The 21,348-nt window shown below is 45.9% G+C and overlaps 1 protein-coding gene across 1 annotated transcript; it reads right to left on the bottom strand.

The window, feature by feature from the left end:
• Positions 1 to 1,659: 1,659 nt before the first annotated feature.
• LOC139370035 (zinc finger protein ZFP2-like) lies at positions 1,660 to 20,371 on the bottom strand. Its single transcript, XM_071109332.1, has 7 exons — positions 20,018 to 20,371; positions 18,994 to 19,138; positions 18,111 to 18,635; positions 15,114 to 15,203; positions 7,554 to 7,618; positions 3,915 to 4,113; positions 1,660 to 3,054 (listed from the first exon to the last, which is right to left on the bottom strand). Exons 1-7 carry the CDS (start codon positions 20,024 to 20,026, stop codon positions 2,513 to 2,515), a joined length of 1,575 nt encoding a protein of 524 aa, XP_070965433.1. The 5' UTR covers positions 20,027 to 20,371; the 3' UTR covers positions 1,660 to 2,512.
• Positions 20,372 to 21,348: the final 977 nt, after the last annotated feature.

Genomic DNA, 21,348 nt, shown 5'->3' with positions numbered 1-21,348 from the left:
AACCATTCACATGCTGCCAACCAGATGTAATGATGAGTTCAATGTACAATGTCCTAAACGCAAAATCACCACCTCTTCCTTCCTAATCTGACCTTTGAACCTTGGTCCACTGACCTTTCTGTAGAGGGCGTATAAACACCGGCCCTTGGGCTCAGAGTCCCATCTCTTCTGACACACATCTATCAAAATGGCTCTGATCCTACATTTGGCCTCATCTCTACCCAGTGGAACATTAATATCAATGATATCTCGTTTCAAAGCTCTTTTGGCTAACTGGTCTACAATTACATTTCCTTCCACACCCAAATGTGCTGGGAGGCACTGCAACGCAGTGTTGCGGCGTCACTACAGCCTGGGGTTCGATCCCAGGCTGTAGTGTGTCACAACCGGCCGTGACCGGGAGTCCCATAGGGCGGCGCACAATTGGCCCAGTATCGTTCAGGTTAGGGGAGGGCTTGGCCATGGGGGGCTTTAGTTGGCTCATCGTGCTTGTGGCGGGCCGGGCGCCTGCAGGCCGACTCCTTGTGGCGGGCCGGGCGCCTGCAGACTGACTCCTTGTGGCGGGCCGGGCGCCTGCAGACTGACTCCTTGTGGCGGGCCGGGCGCCTGCAGACTGACTCCTTGTGGCGGGCCGGGCGCCTGCAGGCCGACTCCTTGTGGCGGGCCGGGCGCCTGCAGGCCGACTCCTTGTGGCGGGCCGGGCGCCTGCAGGCCGACTCCTTGTGCAGGCTGACTTCGGTCATCAGTTGAACTCTTGTTTCCTGTGACACATTGGTGCAGCTGGCTTCCGGGTGTGAAGAAGCGCAGCTTGGCGACCTTCGCCTCTCCCGAGCCCTTCGCCTCTCCCGAGCCCGTTGGGGAGTTGCAGAGCGTATAGTATTGAGAGAATACTACACCCATTCTCTCAATTCTCCATAATAACATGAATACCTCCGATAGCAGGTCACTCAGATTTACCAGATGATAAACTATTCAAGACAGACGGAGAATCTGAGCATCCTATAATTCTAACAGGTTGTACGTCCTCCACCCACTGGAGGGCAACTATTATCACCCACAGTTCAACTGAGTATACTGACAGTTCCCCTGCTGTAATCATAGTAAACACTTCAATATAGCCCTGTTACATTGCCCTGACAGTTCCCCTGCTGTAATCATAGTAAACACTTCAATATAGCCCTGTTACATTGCCCTGACAGTTCCCCTGCTGTAATCATAGTAAACACTTCAATATAGCCCTGTTACATTGCCCTGACAGTTCCCCTGCTGTAATCATAGTAAACACTTCAATATAGCCCTGTTACATTGCCCTGACAGTTCCCCTGCTGTAATCATAGTAAACACTTCAATATAGCCCTGTTACATTGCCCTGACAGTTCCCCTGCTGTAATCATAGTAAACACTTCAGTATAGCCCTGTTACATTGCCCTGACAGTTCCCCTGCTGTAATCATAGTAAACACTTCAATATGGCCCTGTTACATTGCCCTGTAAAAGCCCCACGTTTACCAAGGCCGTCTTCAAGCATAGCAAATAAAACCCTTATTCTTCATATCCATCAGCTTGGCTCAATAGTGTGAAAAGAGTCGGCATAAAAATGGTACCCGAAAACAGAAACTTGTTTTTTATTTTTTAAATAGATTTAAAAAGTTAGGTAGGTTTTTGTAACCTATTTATTAAAATCACCATGACACACCTTTGTTTAGGATCCTACAGCGACGTAATGAACTGAATGACAGCATGGACGGAGCCACAGCTCTCTCTCTCTCTCTCTCTCTCTGTGATCCAAATGTCCTGCGACTGCACATTATTTGGGATGTTATCCAATATAGAACACAATTATTACATCAACATTCTTTTTTTTTTTTTAAACAATCATTTCAACTGGGTTCTTCACACAGGATGTGGTGGACAGAGAACAAGCGTTCCACGATTCCAATTTAGAACACCGTCTAGCGGCCATCTTTTTGGGGTTCACTTTCTCTGGTTCAAGTTCAGTAACAAACTGGACAGCGCTGATTATTTCATCTCTCCATCAGAACTGGGTGCTTTTCTTCAAGTGGAATGTAGAACCACGTCCATTGTAATAGTTCTAACCGAGCCTATCGTTCTTCATCATTAGGTTAATAGTTGTGTTTGTCCACCCTACTAACAAACACCCATTAGTTCTACTGTCAACACATAAAGCCTCCACATTCTTACCCCCCAGACGGAGTAGGGTGAAGTTGCCCCTAGACGCTGGTCAGTTTTGCATCTCCCCCACTAATGGTTAAGGTTAGGATTCAGACAGGGGAACTTCACCCAGCGTCTGTCCCCTCCCCAGCAGCCCGTGTCCTGCATCAGAATTCTGTGAATCATTTAGGTGGATTCTAGAACCATGTCTATTCCAATGGAGTGTATTGTTCTCCTGTCTGATGACGATCAACGTGTATCATTGTTGTTGTCCAGCCGGCTAACATCCCCTATAGGAACACTAAGCTTATCACGTCTTATGTTCAAAGCCTCGTTGTCATTCACTCCGTCTCATCTCCTGTATCAGCGTGCGTCCTGTCACTGTGGTGTGTCCGTTGGTGAGCCCGTAGCTTCTGACAGCGGCCGTATCTCTTCCCACAGTAGTCACAGCTGTACGGCCTCTCCCCTGTGTGAACTCTGTGGTGGATCCGGAGGTCTGACGCTCTAGAGAACCCTCTCCCACAGACCAGACACAGGTGAGGCTTCTCTCCACTGTGAGACTGCTGGTGCTCCCTCAGATGTCCTGATTGGGTGAAACTCTTCCCGCACACAGGGCAAGAGTAGGGCTTCTCTCCCGTGTGTGTGAGGAGGTGTCGTCTCATGGCTCCCAGGTGAGCGAACTTCTTGCCACAGTCGGGGCAGGGGTAGGGCTTCTCTCCCGTGTGGATTCTCATGTGGATCTGCAGTACCGAGAGCTTGTAGCACTCTCTGCCACACACTGAGCAGCAGTGAGACGTCTTAGTTTTGTGACTCTCCTGGGGTTCAGGATGTTCTGATGTGGCGGGACTCGCTCTGCTGTCTAAGCCACAGTTAGGGCTCTCTCCTGTGTGAATAACAGAGTGGGTTAGGTATTGAGGCGAGCAAGTCGACATTCATTCACAGTCCGTATCCCAAATGGTACCTTATCCTCTATCAAGTGCATCCACTTTGTCCAGGACACTGGTCAACAAGTAGTGCACTTCCTAGGAGATGGGGTGAACAGAACCCCAGTCAACTAAAGAACAGAGTTCTGCCTCCATTTACTATGTTGAACAGAACCCCAGTCAACTAAAGAACAGTCAGTGTTCTGCTTCCACTTACTATGTTGAACAGAACCCCAGTCAACTAAAGAACAGTGTTCTGCCTCCACTTACTATGTTGAACAGAATCCCAGTCAACTAAAGAACAGAGTTCTGACTCCACTTACTATGTTGAACAGAACCCCAGTCAACTAAAGAACAGTCAGCGTTCTGCCTCCACTTACTATGTTGAACAGAACCACAGTCAACTAAAGAACAGTCAGTGTTCTGCCTCCACTTACTATGTTGAACAGAACCCCAGTCAACTAAAGAACAGAGTTCTGACTCCACTTACTATGTTGAACAGAACCCCAGTCAACTAAAGAACAGTCAGCGTTCTGCCTCCACTTACTATGTTGAACAGAACCCCAGTCAACTAAAGAGCAGTCAGAGTTCTACCTCCACTTACTATGTTGAACAGAACCACAGTCAACTAAAGAACAGTCAGTGTTCTGCTTCCACTTACTATGTTGAACAGAACCCCAGTCAACTAAAGAACAGAGTTCTGCCTCCACTTACTATGTTGAACAGAATCCCAGTCAACTAAAGAACAGAGTTCTGCCTCCACTTACTATGTTGAACAGAACCCCAGTCAACTAAATAACAGAGTTCTACCTCCACTTACTATGTTGAACAGAATCCCAGTCAAATTCTTCTCCTTCAGAATTGATGAAACCACCAACTTCCTCCTCCTCTTTCACTTCCTCCTTCTCCTCTTCTACAATATGAATGTTCATCCCAGGTGTCTGAGTGATGTCCTCCTCATGTCTTGGATCGGGACCCTGGGACTCTATAACTTTGGTGCTGGATTGGTCACCGGGATCCTACAATGAAAACACAACATCATCATTAACCATGTCAGAACTCTATTTATAAACACAAGACCTGACAGCTTTACATTAGGTTCAAGGCCTGACAGCTTTACATTAGGTTCAAGGCCTGACAGCTTTACATTAGGTTCAAGGCCTGACAGCTTTACATTAGGTTCAAGGCCTGAAAGCTTTACATTTTAGGTTCAAGACCTGACAGCTTTACATTAGGTTCAAGACCTGACAGCTTTACATTAGGTTCAAGACCTGACAGCTTTACATTAGGTTCAAGGCCTGACAGCTTTACATTAGGTTCAAGGCCTGACAGCTTTACATTAGGTTCAAGACCTGACAGCTTTACATTAGGTTCAAGACCTGACAGCTTTACATTAGGTTCAAGGCCTGACAGCTTTACATTAGGTTCAAGACCTGACAGCTTTACATTAGGTTCAAGACCTGACAGCTTTACATTAGGTTCAAGACCTGACAGCTTTACATTAGGTTCAAGACCTGACAGCTTTACATTAGGTTCAAGACCTGACAGCTTTACATGAGGTTCAAGGCCTGACAGCTTTACATTAGGTTCAAGGCCTGACAGCTTTACATGAGGTTCAAGACCTGACAGCTTTACATGAGGTTCAAGGCCTGACAGCTTTACATGAGGTTCAAGACCTGACAGCTTTACATGAGGTTCAAGGCCTGACAGCTTTACATGAGGTTCAAGACCTGACAGCTTTACATGAGGTTCAAGGCCTGACAGCTTTACATGAGGTTCAAGACCTGACTCTTTTACATTAGGTTCAAGACCTGACAGCTTTACATTAGGTTCAAGACTTGACAGCTTTACATTAGGTTCAAGGCCTGACAGCTTTACATTAGGTTCAAGGCCTGACAGCTTTACATTAGGTTCAAGACCTGACAGCTTTACATTAGGTTCAAGACCTGACAGCTTTACATTAGGTTCAAGGCCTGACAGCTTTACATTAGGTTCAAGACCTGACAGCTTTACATTAGGTTCAAGACCTGACAGCTTTACATTAGGTTCAAGACCTGACAGCTTTACATTAGGTTCAAGACCTGACAGCTTTACATTAGGTTCAAGACCTGACAGCTTTACATGAGGTTCAAGGCCTGACAGCTTTACATGAGGTTCAAGACCTGACAGCTTTACATGAGGTTCAAGGCCTGACAGCTTTACATGAGGTTCAAGACCTGACAGCTTTACATGAGGTTCAAGGCCTGACAGCTTTACATGAGGTTCAAGACCTGACTCTTTTACATTAGGTTCAAGACCTGACAGCTTTACATTAGGTTCAAGACCTGACAGCTTTACATTAGGTTCAAGGCCTGACAGCTTTACATGAGGTTCCAGACCTGACAGCTTTACATGAGGTTCAAGGCCTGACAGCTTTACATGAGGTTCAAGGCCTGACAGCTTTACATTAGGTTCAAGGCCTGACAGCTTTACATGAGGTTCAAGACCTGACAGCTTTACATGAGGTTCAAGGCCTGGCAGCTTTACATTCGGTTCAAGGCCTGACAGCTTTACATTAGGTTCAAGACCTGACAGCTTTACATTAGGTTCAAGGCCTGACAGCTTTACATTAGGTTCAAGGCCTGACAGCTTTACATTAGGTTCAAGGCCTGACAGCTTTACATGAGGTTCAAGGCCTGACAGCTTTACATTAGGTTCAAGACCTGACAGCTTTACATTAGGTTCAAGGCCTGACAGCTTTACATTAGGTTCAAGGCCTGAAAGCTTTACATTTTAGGTTCAAGACCTGACAGCTTTACATTAGGTTCAAGACCTGACAGCTTTACATTAGGTTCAAGACCTGACAGCTTTACATTAGGTTCAAGGCCTGACAGCTTTACATTAGGTTCAAGGCCTGACAGCTTTACATTAGGTTCAAGACCTGACAGCTTTACATTAGGTTCAAGACCTGACAGCTTTACATTAGGTTCAAGGCCTGACAGCTTTACATTAGGTTCAAGACCTGACAGCTTTACATTAGGTTCAAGACCTGACAGCTTTACATTAGGTTCAAGACCTGACAGCTTTACATTAGGTTCAAGACCTGACAGCTTTACATTAGGTTCAAGACCTGACAGCTTTACATGAGGTTCAAGGCCTGACAGCTTTACATTAGGTTCAAGGCCTGACAGCTTTACATTAGGTTCAAGACCTGACAGCTTTACATGAGGTTCAAGGCCTGACAGCTTTACATGAGGTTCAAGACCTGACAGCTTTACATGAGGTTCAAGGCCTGACAGCTTTACATGAGGTTCAAGACCTGACAGCTTTACATGAGGTTCAAGGCCTGACAGCTTTACATGAGGTTCAAGACCTGACTCTTTTACATTAGGTTCAAGACCTGACAGCTTTACATTAGGTTCAAGACTTGACAGCTTTACATTAGGTTCAAGGCCTGACAGCTTTACATTAGGTTCAAGGCCTGACAGCTTTACATTAGGTTCAAGACCTGACAGCTTTACATTAGGTTCAAGACCTGACAGCTTTACATTAGGTTCAAGGCCTGACAGCTTTACATTAGGTTCAAGACCTGACAGCTTTACATTAGGTTCAAGACCTGACAGCTTTACATTAGGTTCAAGACCTGACAGCTTTACATTAGGTTCAAGACCTGACAGCTTTACATTAGGTTCAAGACCTGACAGCTTTACATGAGGTTCAAGGCCTGACAGCTTTACATGAGGTTCAAGACCTGACAGCTTTACATGAGGTTCAAGGCCTGACAGCTTTACATGAGGTTCAAGACCTGACAGCTTTACATGAGGTTCAAGGCCTGACAGCTTTACATGAGGTTCAAGACCTGACTCTTTTACATTAGGTTCAAGACCTGACAGCTTTACATTAGGTTCAAGACCTGACAGCTTTACATTAGGTTCAAGGCCTGACAGCTTTACATGAGGTTCCAGACCTGACAGCTTTACATGAGGTTCAAGGCCTGACAGCTTTACATGAGGTTCAAGGCCTGACAGCTTTACATTAGGTTCAAGGCCTGACAGCTTTACATGAGGTTCAAGACCTGACAGCTTTACATGAGGTTCAAGGCCTGGCAGCTTTACATTCGGTTCAAGGCCTGACAGCTTTACATTAGGTTCAAGACCTGACAGCTTTACATTAGGTTCAAGGCCTGACAGCTTTACATTAGGTTCAAGGCCTGACAGCTTTACATTAGGTTCAAGGCCTGACAGCTTTACATGAGGTTCAAGGCCTGACAGCTTTACATTAGGTTCAAGACCTGACAGCTTTACATTAGGTTCAAGGCCTGACAGCTTTACATGAGGTTCAAGGCCTGACAGCTTTACATTAGGTTCAAGACCTGACAGCTTTACATTAGGTTCAAGGCCTGACAGCTTTACATTAGGTTCAAGGCCTTTAAAATAAATACATTTAATCTCATAAAATGTTGGTCATTAATGTCTCCCACCTTGTTGATGTGTGATGTAGGGGGACTTCCTCCTTCACTACCAGAGTCATGGACAGGACTCTCACCTGTAGAGAGAGGTTGGTATTATGGGTTATAATGAGACTACCAGGACTCCTGTAGAGATAGGTTGGTATTATGGGTTATAATGAGACTACCAGGACTCCTGTAGAGATAGGTTGGTATTATGGGTTATAATGAGACTACCAGGACTCCTGTGGAGATAGGTTGGTATTATGGGTTATAATGAGACTACCAGGACTCTCTCCTGTAGAGATAGGTTGGTATTATGGGTTATAATGAGACTACCAGAGCCATGGACAGGACTCTCTCCTGTAGAGAGAGGTCGGTATTATGGGTTATAATGAGACTACCAGGACTCTCTCCTGTAGAGATAGGTTGGTATTATGGGTTATAATGAGACTACCAGGACTCCTGTAGAGAGAGGTTTGTATTATGGGTTATAATGAGACTACCAGGACTCTCTCCTGTAGAGAGTTGGCATTATGAGTTATAATGAGACTACCAGGACTCTCTCCTGTAGAGATAGGTTGGTATTATGGGTTATAATGAGACTACCAGGACTCCTGTAGAGAGAGGTTGGTATTATGGGTTATAATGAGACTACCAGGACTCCTGTAGAGAGAGGTTGGTATTATGGGTTATAATGAGACTACCAGGACTCTCTCCTGTAGAGAGAGGTTGGTATTATGGGTTATAATGAGACTACCAGAGCCATGGACAGGACTCTCTCCTGTAGAGATAGGTTGGTATTATGGGTTATAATGAGACTACCAGGACTCCTGTAGAGAGAGGTTTGTATTATGGGTTATAATGAGACTACCAGGACTCTCTCCTGTAGAGATAGGTTGGTATTATGGGTTATAATGAGACTACCAGGACTCCTGTAGAGATAGGTTGGTATTATGGGTTATAATGAGACTACCAGGACTCCTGTAGAGAGAGGTTGGTATTATGGGTTATAATGAGACTACCAGGACTCCTGTAGAGAGAGGTTGGTATTATGGGTTATAATGAGACTACCAGGACTCTCTCCTGTAGAGATAGGTTGGTATTATGGGTTATAATGAGACTACCAGGACTCTTTCCTGTAGAGAGAGGTTGGTATTATGGGTTATAATGAGACTACCAGGACTCCTGTAGAGAGAGGTTTGTATTATGGGTTATAATGAGACTACCAGGACTCCTGTAGAGAGAGGTTGGTATTATGGGTTATAATGAGACTACCAGGACTCTCTCCTGTAGAGATAGGTTGGTATTATGGGTTATAATGAGACTACCAGGACTCTCTCCTGTAGAGAGAGGTTGGTATTATGGGTTATAATGAGACTACCAGGACTCTCTCCTGTAGAGAGAGGTTGGTATTATGAGTTATAATGAGACTACCAGAGCCATGGACAGGACTCTCTCCTGTGGAGATAGGTTGGTATTATGGGTTATATTGAGACTACCAGAGCCATGGACAGGACTCTCTCCTGTAGAGATAGGTTGGTATTATGGGTTATAATGAGACTACCAGGACTCCTGTAGAGAGAGGTTTGTATTATGGGTTATAATGAGACTACCAGGACTCCTGTAGAGATAGGTTGGTATTATGGGTTATAATGAGACTACCAGGACTCTCTCCTGTAGAGATAGGTTGGTATTATGGGTTATAATGAGACTACCAGGTCTCTCTCCTGTAGAGATAGGTTGGTATTATGGGTTATAATGAGACTACCAGGACTCTCTCCTGTAGAGATAGGTTGGTATTATGGGTTATAATGAGACGACAGGACTCTCCTGTAGAGATAGGTTGGTATTATGGGTTATAATGAGACTACCAGAGCCATGGACAGGACTCTCTCCTGTAGAGAGAGGTTTGTATTATGGGTTATAATGAGACTACCAGGACTCTCTCCTGTAGAGAGAGGTTGGTATTATGGGTTATAATGAGACTACCAGGACCCTCTCCCGTAGAGATAGGTTGGTATTATGGGTTATAATGAGACTACCAGGACTCTCTCCTGTAGAGATAGGTTGGTATTATGGGTTATAATGAGACTACCAGGACTCCTGTAGAGAGAGGTTTGTATTATGGGTTATAATGAGACTACCAGGGCTCTCTCCTGTAGAGAGAGGTTGGTATTATGGGTTATAATGAGACTACCAGGGCTCTCTCCTGTAGAGAGAGGTTGGTATTATGGGTTATAATGAGACTACCAGGACTCTCTCCTGTAGAGAGAGGTTGGTATTGTGGGTTATAATGAGACTACCAGAGCCATGGACAGGACTCTCTCCTGTAGAGAGAGGTTGGTATTATGGGTTATAATGAGACTACCAGGACTCTCTCCTGTAGAGATAGGTTGGTATTATGGGTTATAATGAGACTACCAGGACTCTCTCCTGTGGAGATAGGTTGGTATTATGGGTTATAATGAGACTACCAGGACTCCTGTGGAGATAGGTTGGTATTATGGGTTATAATGAGACTACCAGGACCCCTGTAGAGAGAGGTTGGTATTATGGGTTATAACCATTTTGTTGCTTCTCGGCTTCCTGCTAAAACTGTTGTTTTACTTGTATTAACCATTTAATCAAAACTTTGCATTTAACAAATTTACCGATGTCTTAGTTTTGTCCTCACTATTTTTTTTTTTTTCATTCAACTTTTTCACCCGGACGCTTTCTCTGGACGTGGTTCTACAGGACCTCCACCAGCCGAAGCTCAGTAGTAACATTAACATGATGCTTTCTCTGGACGTGGTTCTACAGGACCTCCACCAGCCGAAGCTCAGTAGTAACATTAACATGATGCTTTCTCTGGACGTGGTTCTACAGGACCTCCACCAGCCCGAAGCTCAGTAGTAACATTAACATGATGCTTTCTCTGGACGTGGTTCTACAGGACCTCCACCAGCCGAAGCTCAGTAGTAACATTAACATGATGCTTTCTCTGGACGTGGTTCTACAGGACCTCCACCAGCCGAAGCTCAGTAGTAACATTAACATGATGCCTTCTAATTGCAGTCGCTGTACTCATAATATACAGGACAACGATCGCCTTATGGTGAGGATAGCTGTGTTGCAAGCCCAGCTTCAGACACAATCGTTAGGTAAAGGTTAGGCAAAGGGTAATTTCAGTGTAGGAAAGGATGAAACAGCGTCTGTGCCACCAGTAAGTACAGGTAGGAGTATAAATCCCATCGCACATTCCCCGCAGCCAGACAATTTTCCCTTGGCTTCTGGAAGGAAATGCTGTTGGCATGCTCAACCGGTGTCACTCATCCAACTGGTTCTCCCCATTAAGCAACCGGTCAGAGGCCGAGCCTTCTCTGGTCTCTCCTCCTCCCGTTACGGGTCTCAGAGGCCGAGCCTTCTCTGGTCTCTCCTCCTCCCGTTACGGGGTCTCAGAGGCCGAGCCTTCTCTGGTCTCTCCTCCTCCCGTTACGGGGTCTCAGAGGCCGAGCCTTCTCTGGTCTCTCCTCCTCCCGTTACGGGGTCTCAGAGGCCGAGCCTTCTCTGGTCTCTCCTCCTCCCGTTACGGTGTCTCAGAGGCCGAGCCTTCTCTGGTCTCTCCTCCTCCCGTTACGGGGTCTCAGAGGCCGAGCCTTCTCTGGTCTCTCCTCCTCTCGTTACGGGGTCTCAGAGGCCGAGCCTTCTCTGGTCTCTCCTCCTCCCGTTACGGGGTCTCAGAGGCCGAGCCTTCTCTGGTCTCTCCTCCTCCCGTTACGGGGTCTCAGAGGCCGAGCCTTCTCTGGTCTCTCCTCCTCCCGTTACGGGGTCTGAGACGCCGAAGCCTCCCACCATTAGCTCTGACAAATTGAAAACCCTAGTCATTGGCGACTCCATTACCCGCAGTATTAGATTTAAAATTAATCATCCAGCGATTATACACTGTTTCCCAGGGGGCAGGGCTACCGACGTTAAGGCTAATCTGAAGATGGTGCTGGCTAAGGCCAAAACTGGTGAGTGTAGAGAGCATAGGGATATTGTTATCCACGTCGGCACCAACGATGTTAGGATGAAACAGTCAGAGGTCACCAAGCGCAACTTAGTTTCAGTGTGTAAATCAGCTAGAAAGATGTGTCGGCATCGAGTAATTGTCTCTGGCCCCTCCCAGTTAGGGGGAGTGATGAGCTCTACAGCAGTCTCATATCTCAATCGCTGGTTGAAAACTGTTTTCTGCCCCTCCCAAAAGATAGAATTTGTAGATAATTGGCCCTCTTTCTGGGACTGACCCACAAACAGGAACAAGCCTGGCCTGCTGAGGAGTGACGGACTCCATCCTAGCTGGAGGGGTGCTCTCATCTTATCTACCAACATAGACAGGGCTCTAACTCCTTTAGCTCCACAATGAGATAGCCTGCTGCCTGGCCTGCACCCTGTCAGCCAGCCTGCCAGCTTAGTGGAGTCAGCCACTAGCAGAGTCAGTGTAGTCAGGTCAGCTATCCCCATTGAGACCGTGTCTGTGCCTCGATCTAGGTTGGGCAAAACTAAACATGTAGGTGTTCGCCTTAGCAATCTCACTGGAATAAAGACCACCTCCATTCCTGTCATTATTGAAAGAGATTGTGATAATACGTCACAACTCAAAATAGGGCTACTTAATGTTAGATCCCTCACTTCCAAGGCAGTTATAGTCAATGAACTAATCACTGATCATAATCTTGATGTGATTGGTGTAACAGTATAACTTTAGTCCGTCCCCTCGCCCATACCCGGGCTCGAACCAGGGACCCTCAACAACAGTCACCCACGAAGCATCGTTACCCATCGCTCCACAAAAGCCGCGGCCCTTGCAGAGCAAAGGGAAACCACTACTTCAAGGTCTCAGAGCAAGTGACGTCACCGATTGAAACGCTATTTAGCGCGCACCGCCGCTAACTAGCTAGCCGTTTCACATCTGTTACACTGGCATGACTGAAACATGGCTTAAGCCTGATGAATTTACTGAGTTAAATGAGGCCCTTTCTTCAGGTTACCCTAGTGACCATATCCCCCGCGCATCCCGCAAAGGCGGAGGTGTTGCTAACATTTGACAGCAAATTTAAATTGATTGATTTTTTAAAGCAGTTTCTTCTTTTGAGCTTGTAGTCATGAAATCTATGCAGCCTACCCAAGCACTTTTTATAGCTACTGTTTACAGGCCTCCTGGGCCGTATCCAGCGTTCCTCACTGAGTTCCTATCGGAGCTTGTAGTCATGAAATCTATGCAGCCATGAAATCTATGCAGCCTACCCAAGCACTTTTATAGCTACTGTTTACAGGCCTCCTGGGCCGTATCCAGCGTTCCTCACTGAGTTCCTATCGGACCTTGTAGTCATGGCAGATAATATTCACATTTTTGGTGACTTCAATATTCACATGGAGAAGTCCACAGACCCAATCCAAAAGGCTTTCGGAGCCATCATCGACATCATGTCCAGCATGTCTCTGGAACTAGGCATTGACACAGTCATACTCTGGATCTAGTTTCGTCCCCGTGGAATAAATATTGTGGAACATAATCCTGGACTATCGGACCACCATTTTATTACGTTTGCAATCGCAACAAATAATCTGCTCGGATCCCAACCAAGGATCATCAAAAGCTGTGCTCTCAATTCTCGGACAACCCAAAGATTCCTAGATGCCCTTCCAGACTCCCTCCACCTACCCAAGGACGTCAGAGTACAAAAAAAACCTAACCAGGTATCTACATTTAACTTTGCATAATACCCTAGAAGGCCTCTAAAAACAAAAAACATTTGTCACAAGAAATTAACTCCCTGGTATACAGAAAATAACCAAGCCCTGAAGCAAGCTTCCAGAAAATTAGAAAGGAAATGGCGCCACACCAAACTGGAAGTCTTCCGACTAGCTTGGAAAGACAGTAGCGTGCAGTATTGAAGAGCCCTCGATTGGCTGCTCGATCAGTCTACTTTTCCAACCTGATTGAGGAGAATAAAGACAATCCAAAGTGTATGTTTGATACTGTTGTAAAGCTAACTAAAAAGCAGCATTCACCCAGACAGGATGGCCTTCACTTCAGCAGTGATCATTTCAGGAACTTCTTTGACGAAAAGATCATGATCATTAGAAAGCAAATTACAGACTCCTCTTTGAATCTGCGTATTTCTCTAAAACTCAGTTGTCCTGAGTCTGAACAGAACTGTCAGGACCTCGGATCAAGGGAGACACTAGAGTTGATTTAATCCTGTATCTCTCGTAAATATTCCCGAAAAAGGTTAGGGTCTCTAAACCTTCCAGTTGCCTACTAAACTCTATTCCAACTAAACTACTGAAAGAGCTGCTTCCTGTGCTTGGCCCTCCTATGTTGAACATGATAAACGGCTCCCTATCCACCGGATATGGACCAAACCTACTAAAAGTGGCAGTAATAAAGCCTCTCCTGAAAAAGCCAAATCTTGACCCAGAAAATATAAAAAACTAAAATCGGCCTATATCGAATCTCCCATTCCTCTCAAAATTGTTGAACTGCCTTCCTGAACACAAATAATGTATATGAAACGCTTCAGTCTGGTTTTAGACCCCATCATAGCACTAAGACTGCACTCGTGAAGGTGGTAAATTACATTTTAATGGCGTCAGACCGAGGCTCTGCATCTGTCCTCGTGCTCCTAGACCTTAGCGCTGCTTTTGATACCATCGATCACCACATTCTTTTGGAGAGATTGGAAACCCAAATTGGTCTACACGGACAAGTTCTGGCCTGGTTTAGATCTTATCTGTCAGAAATATATCAGTTTGTCTCTGTGAATGGTTTGTCCTCTGACAAATCAACTGTAAATGTCGGTGTTCCTCAAGGTTTCGTTTTAGGACCACTATTGTTTTCACTATATAATTTTTACCTCCTGGGGATGTCATTCGAAAACATAATGTTAACTCTCACTGGTTGGTATTATGGGTTATATTGAGACTACCAGGACTCTCTCCTATGGAGATAGGTTGGTATTATGGGTTATATTGAGACTACCAGAGCCAAGGACAGGACTCTCTCCTATGGAGATAGGTTGGTATTATGGGTTATAATGAGACTACCAGAGCCAAGGACAGGACTCTCTCCTATGGAGATAGGTTGGTATTATGGGTTATAATAAGACTACCAGAGCCATGGACAGGACTCTCTCCTATGGAGATAGGTTGGTATTGCAGACTCTCCTATGGAGATAGGTTAGTATTGCAGACTCTCCTATGGAGATAGGTTGGTATTATGGTTTATAATGAGACTACCAGAGCCATGGACAGGACTCTCTCCTATGGAGATAGGTTGGTATTATGGGTTATAATAAGACTACCAGAGCCATGGACAGGACTCTCTCCTGTGGAGATAGGTTGGTATTGCAGACTCTCCTATGGAGATAGGTTGGTATTACGGACTCTCCTGTGGAGATCATTTGTGAGTTAAATAAGCCAACAATTGATCTAGGTCGTGTCCAAAATGGCACCCTATTCCCCACAGGGCTCTGGTCAAAATAAGTGCACTATAAAGGCAATAGGGTGTCAATTGGAACACACAACCAATACAACTGATTGTGTCACCATTCTGTCTCTACTTACTGAGATCAGGGAAACTCCAGCCAACTTCCTCTCCTTCAGCATTGATGAAACCACCAACCTCTTCCTCTTCTTCCTCCTCCTTCACTTTCACTGGCAGGCAGAGAGAAAGACAAAGCGTCCGTTAATTTATGACACAGCTATTGATGTACAGGCATCTTTAGTCTAAATGTAGAACTAATCATCATCATCAGGTCAGGAAAACCTCCTGGGACAGTTGCCCAGACACAGAATGTGCCTAGTGCCGGACTAACAAGCATTCTCAATGGGCCTAGTGCCGGACTAGCAAGCATTCTCAATGGGCCTAGTGCCAGACTAACAAGCATTCTCAATGGGCCTAGTGCTGGACTAACAAGCATTCTCAATGGGCCTAGTGCTGGACTAACAAGCATTCTCAATGGGCCTAGTGCCGGACTAACAAGCATTCTCACTGGGCCTAGTGCCGGACTAACAAGCATTCTCAATGGGCCTAGTGCTGGACTAACAAGCATTCTCACTGGGCCTAGTGCCGGACTAACAAGCATTCTCAATGGGCCTAGTGCTGGACTAACAAGCATTCTCACTGGGCCTAGTGCCGGACTAACAAGCATTCTCAATGGGCCTAGTGCCGGACTAACAAGCCTTCTCAATGGGCCTAGTGCCGGACTAACAAGCATTCTCACTGGGCCTAGTGCCGGACTAACAAGCATTCTCAATGGGCCTAGTGCCGGACTAACAAGCATTCTCAATGGGCCTAGTGCCAGACTAACAAGCATTCTCAATGGGCCTAGTGCCGGACTAACAAGCATTCTCAACGGGCCTAGTGCCGGACTAACAAGCATTCTCAATGGGCCTAGTGCTGGACTAACAAGCATTCTCACTAGGCCTAGTGCCAGACTAACAAGCATTCTCAATGGTCCTAGTGCTGGACTAACAAGCATTCTCAATGGGCCTAGTGCCAGACTAACAAGCATTCTCAATGGGCCTAGTGCCAGACTAACAAGCATTCTCAATGGGCCTAGTGCTGGACTAACAAGCATTCTCAATGGGCCTAGTGCCGGACTAACAAGCATTCTCACTGGGCCTAGTGCCGGACTAACAAGCATTCTCAATGGGCCTAGTGCTGGACTAACAAGCATTCTCACTGGGCCTAGTGCCGGACTAACAAGCATTCTCAATGGGCCTAGTGCTGGACTAACAAGCATTCTCACTGGGCCTAGTGCCGGACTAACAAGCATTCTCAATGGGCCTAGTGCCGGACTAACAAGCCTTCTCAATGGGCCTAGTGCCGGACTAACAAGCATTCTCACTGGGCCTAGTGCCGGACTAACAAGCATTCTCAATGGGCCTAGTGCCGGACTAACAAGCATTCTCAATGGGCCTAGTGCCAGACTAACAAGCATTCTCAATGGGCCTAGTGCCGGACTAACAAGCATTCTCAACGGGCCTAGTGCCGGACTAACAAGCATTCTCAATGGGCCTAGTGCTGGACTAACAAGCATTCTCACTAGGCCTAGTGCCAGACTAACAAGCATTCTCAATGGTCCTAGTGCTGGACTAACAAGCATTCTCAATGGGCCTAGTGCCAGACTAACAAGCATTCTCAATGGGCCTAGTGCCAGACTAACAAGCATTCTCAATGGGCCTAGTGCTGGACTAACAAGCATTCTCAATGGGCCTAGTGCCGGACTAACAAGCATTCTCAATGGGCCTAGTGCCGGACTAACAAGCATTCTCAATGGGCCTAGTGCCGGACTAACAAGCATTCTCAATGGGCCTAGTGCCGGACTAACAAGCATTCTCAATGGGCCTAGTGCCGGACTAACAAGCATTCTCAATGGACCTAGTGCCGGACTAACAAGCATTCTCACTGGGCCTAGTGCCAGACTAACAAGCATTCTCAATGGGCCTAGTGCCGGACTAACAAGCATTCTCACTGGGCCTAGTGCCAGACTAACAAGCATTCTCAATGGGCCTAGTGCCGGACTAACAAGCATTCTCAATGGGCCTAGTGCCGGACTAACAAGCATTCTCAATGGGCCTAGTGCCAGACTAACAAGCATTCTCAATGGGCCTAGTGCCAGACTAACAAGCATTCTCAATGGGCCTAGTGCCAGACTAACAAGCATTCTCAATGGGCCTAGTGCCAGACTAACAAGCATTCTCAATGGGCCTAGTGCCGGACTAACAAGCATTCTCAATGGGCCTAGTGCCAGACTAACAAGCATGCTCAATGGGCCTAGTGCCGGACTAACAAGCATTCTCAATGGGCCTAGTGCCGGACTAACAAGCATTCTCAATGGGCCTAGTGCCGGACTAACAAGCATTCTCAATGGGCCTAGTGCCGGACTAACAAGCATTCTCAATGGGCCTAGTGCCGGACTAACAAGCATTCTCAATGGGCCTAGTGCCGGACTAACAAGCATTCTCAATGGGCCTAGTGCTGGACTAACAAGCATTCTCAATGGAGTTTCTCCATGAAAAGATCTTCTTAGTCCAGGTCTTGTCTCACTCTGTTCGGGACACCCCCAGTCCTTTATGCATTGTTTATTATTATTATTATTAATTTTATTTTTACCCCTTTTTCTCCCCAATTTCGTAGTATCCAATTGTTGTAGTAGCGACTATCCTGTCTCATTGCTACAACTCTCGTACGGGCTCGGGAGAGACGAAGGCTGAATGTCATGCGTCCTCCGATACACAACCCAACCATGCCGCACTGCTTCTTAACAAGGCGGGCATCCAACCCGGAAGCCAGCCGCACCAATGTGTCGGAGGCTACACCGTGCACCTGGCAACCTTGGTTAGCGCGCACTGCGCCCGGCCCGCCGCAGGAGTCGCTGGTGCGCGACGAGACAAGGACATCCCTACCGACCAAGCCCTCCCTAACCCGGACGACGCTAAGCCAATTGTGCGTCGCCCCACGGACCTCCCGGTCGCGGCCGGTTACGACAGAGCCTGGGCGCGAACCCAGGGACTCTGATGCATGGATTATTATTAATAAATGATCTCCCAACTCACCCTGGATAGTAGCTGCCATCTCCCTGTCACTTTTACCACCACCTCCTGTCCTCTGGTGAGTCAGCTTGTGAGCCCGGAGATTCTTTGACCTGATGTAGCTCTTGCCACACTCTGCACAGCGGTAGGGCCTTTCTCCCGTGTGAACTCTGTGGTGGATCTTCAGATCTTCTGCTCTGATATACTGTTTCAGACAGATCAGACAGTGGTGCTTCTCTCCGGAGTGAGACTGTTGGTGCTCTTTCAGATGTCCTGATTGGGTGAAACTCTTCCCACACACAGAGCAGGAGTAAGGCTTCTCTCCCGTGTGTGTGAGGTGGTGTCGTCTCATGGCTCCCAGGTGAGCGAACTTCTTGCCACAGTCGGGGCAGGGGTACGGCTTCTCTCCCGTGTGGATTCTCATGTGGATCTGCAGGATGGATAACTTTTGGCAGTGTCTTCCACACACTGGACAGGCGTGAAATGTCTTGGGTTTCTGCAGATTCTCCTGGTGTTGTTTAGCTGCTCCTGGTGGAGGTTGTCTCTCTCCTGTGTGAATGATAGTACTAATGCGTTATAACATTAGTTTTATTGGTGGAAATACACGAATTCAACACATCTGGGTTAGATCAGCGTTTCTCAATCTTGGTCCCAGGGACCCAAATGATTGCACTTTTTTTTATTTTCTTGCCCTAGCACTAAAACACCTGATTCAAATCAAGGGTTGTTGATGAGTTGAAAGTGTGTGAGTGGTAGGGCAAAAACTCAAATGTGCACTCCTTTGGGTCCCCAGGACCAGGATTGAAAATCACTGAGTTAGATGAACGTAAATCATTCAACGATAAGTCATTTTCTATTCTATCCCAAAAAAATCAAATTCAAAACATTCCAAACTATTCCAACTTACTAAAAAGAGAATCCCAGTCAACTTCTAGCAGCTTGGGGCCCTGCAGTGTTCTCTGGTTCCTGTGGTTCCTGACAGGAACTGGTGACTGTGTGGGTTTAGGTCGAGTGGGACAGGAGTTAGACAGGCTGGATCTGCCATCACCGTCCTAAAATAAATGTTTACATTACATTTTAGTCATTTAACAGACACTCAAATCCAGAGCGATTTACAGGAGCAATTAGGGTTAAGTGCCTTGCTCGAGGGCACATCAACAGATTCACCAAGTCGAGTAGGGGATTCCAAGTGGCTCCCGAGTGGCGCAGCGGTCTAAGGCACTACAGACACCCTGGTTCGAATCCAGGCTGTATCACAACCAGCTGTGATTGGGAGTACCACAGGGCGGCGCACAATTGTCCCAGCGTCGTCTGGGTTGGGCCGGTGTAGGCTGTCATTGTAAATAAGAATTTGTTCTTTAACTGACTTGCCTAGTTAAATAAAAATTAAATAAATACAATTCAGACTAGTGACTGTCCCAATGCTTGTAACTGCTACGCGATCTGCCACAGATACAATGATGGAACAGAGGGATGTCTGACGTTAACTACAATGTATTATATTATACTACTACGACCATGAGTTTTACCCTGACAATGTATCCTTCACAAATGGCTATATAGTACAATACTTCAGTCCTATGGAGCCTGGTCAAAAGCAGTGCACTATATAGGGAATCGGGTGCCACTTGGAACAGGCCAATACGATCTGATCCGGAAACAAGGCCCAGAGTGTTCCTGGCCAGGTCACGTGGTCTTTAGTCAGGGATAAATCTGCGGCCTATATTATGAATCTGACAGACCGCTAAAGATTGCATTTACTACCATGACCTACTGTAGTGGAATATAACGATCATTAGATGGAGCAATAACACAGGGATCGACTGACCGCTTGCTTTTTACTCCACAATAACTAGCCACTAACATTTAGTATGACAACAAACCAGCTAGCTACCTAGCGAACGTTTGTTACTAGATGTGCGCCTTCTCACCTCATCCATTGTGAATCGACCCAACAGTTCTTCTGTAGACTTTTTGTGGTTTGGAGAAATTTCCACCGAAACAAACTGTCACCTCAGAACGGGGGGTCGGAACAGTTGTCGTGGAAACTATTTGACAGCTAACTTGTTAGCTAAACAAGCTAAATGACTAAAGTTGTTTTTGTGCCTCCTCGCGTCTACCTCGTTACAGTTACATAATGTTGTTTGTTTTACATAATGTCTATGCCAATCACAACCGTATCAGAAATGGCATATGGACATATTTTTATCAATATTTTGAAGTATAGTAGCTAGCTAACTAGCGCCTGCAACCACCTACTTCCGGGTTATTCTTCTTCCGTCAGTGAGCAGCTCCTGGCGCTCTACCGCCACGTGTTGGAGGGGAAAGGCAGTAAACAGGAGGGAGAGGGGCAACTGCCTGGTAAACTGCCATAGACCCTAGTGACATTAATTAAAATATCATTGATTCGTTAATTTAGGGAAAGGAGCAAGTTTTTAATGGGTATTTATTCAATCGTGACATGGATTGTGCATAGACGTCAGTGAGTGGTATTGCATGTGTTGGCTACAACGCACCGGGTTAATTATTGGCACCACCAGAACAAATACAAATATGATGTTAAGGAATTTAACATATTTGAATGATTGAGATGTAAACAAAAATAACAGAATAATTGCATAATCTCTTCAGTCAGGTTCTCCAAATTTAACGGAATGTTCGTGGTCAGTGGATGGGTTGGTTGTTAAGCAACTAAAGTAAACTCGTACATCGACTTGGTCCGTGCAATTGCCCTTATTTTAGCACCCCCAAAACGTAATACTCCCAGATCAACTGTAATGTCAATACCATTGTAAAGCACAATTTTTCCCCTTTCCAAAATAATCAATTGCATGACCTAAACGCTGCCTGTTTCTGCATAATTCAAGCAGGCAATGAGCCCCGTCTGGTCTTTTTAAAAATGGCGGGTGGGGAAGCGAAACTAATGCGTGATGGTGAGGACAGCTGTCGTGTGGGAAAATTGCTTCTTTTCACTCGATCTGTCCAACTTATCGACTCTAAAATGTAAATAAAACACTATAAAGAGTTTATATAATGTTTCATTACATACCAATTTGAAGGTTTGTGTCGAATTTGAAAAGTGTTTTTAGGGCGGTGCTAAAGTGATCTTAGAAATAAACAGTGGCTTTGAGAAGGATGACGCAAAAAAAAAATGACTAGGTATTCCCCCCCCCTTACCCCCGTCACTGTCCATTTCTTGTTTTTAAAGGACTAGAGTATGCTACACCTGGTGGAGAGAGATTGTAAGACATAAATAGTTGCT

This window comes from Oncorhynchus clarkii, chromosome 17 (genome assembly GCF_045791955.1).
Source record: "Oncorhynchus clarkii lewisi isolate Uvic-CL-2024 chromosome 17, UVic_Ocla_1.0, whole genome shotgun sequence".
Classification (NCBI taxonomy): domain Eukaryota; kingdom Metazoa; phylum Chordata; class Actinopteri; order Salmoniformes; family Salmonidae; genus Oncorhynchus; species Oncorhynchus clarkii.
Note: the sequence above shows the minus strand (reverse complement) of the source record. Positions and strands in the feature narration are given on the sequence as shown.

What these genes read in the sequence shown, in the direction of transcription:
- LOC139370035 (XM_071109332.1), bottom strand. An exon ending in TGACTGGGATTCTCTTTTTA is followed by an intron (nt 18,636 to 18,993) that starts GTAAGTTGGAAT and finishes TCATTCACACAG; the next exon opens with GAGAGAGACAACCTCCACCA. An exon ending in CTGGAGTTTCCCTGATCTCA is followed by an intron (nt 7,619 to 15,113) that starts GTAAGTAGAGAC and finishes CTCTCTCTACAG; the next exon opens with GTGAGAGTCCTGTCCATGAC.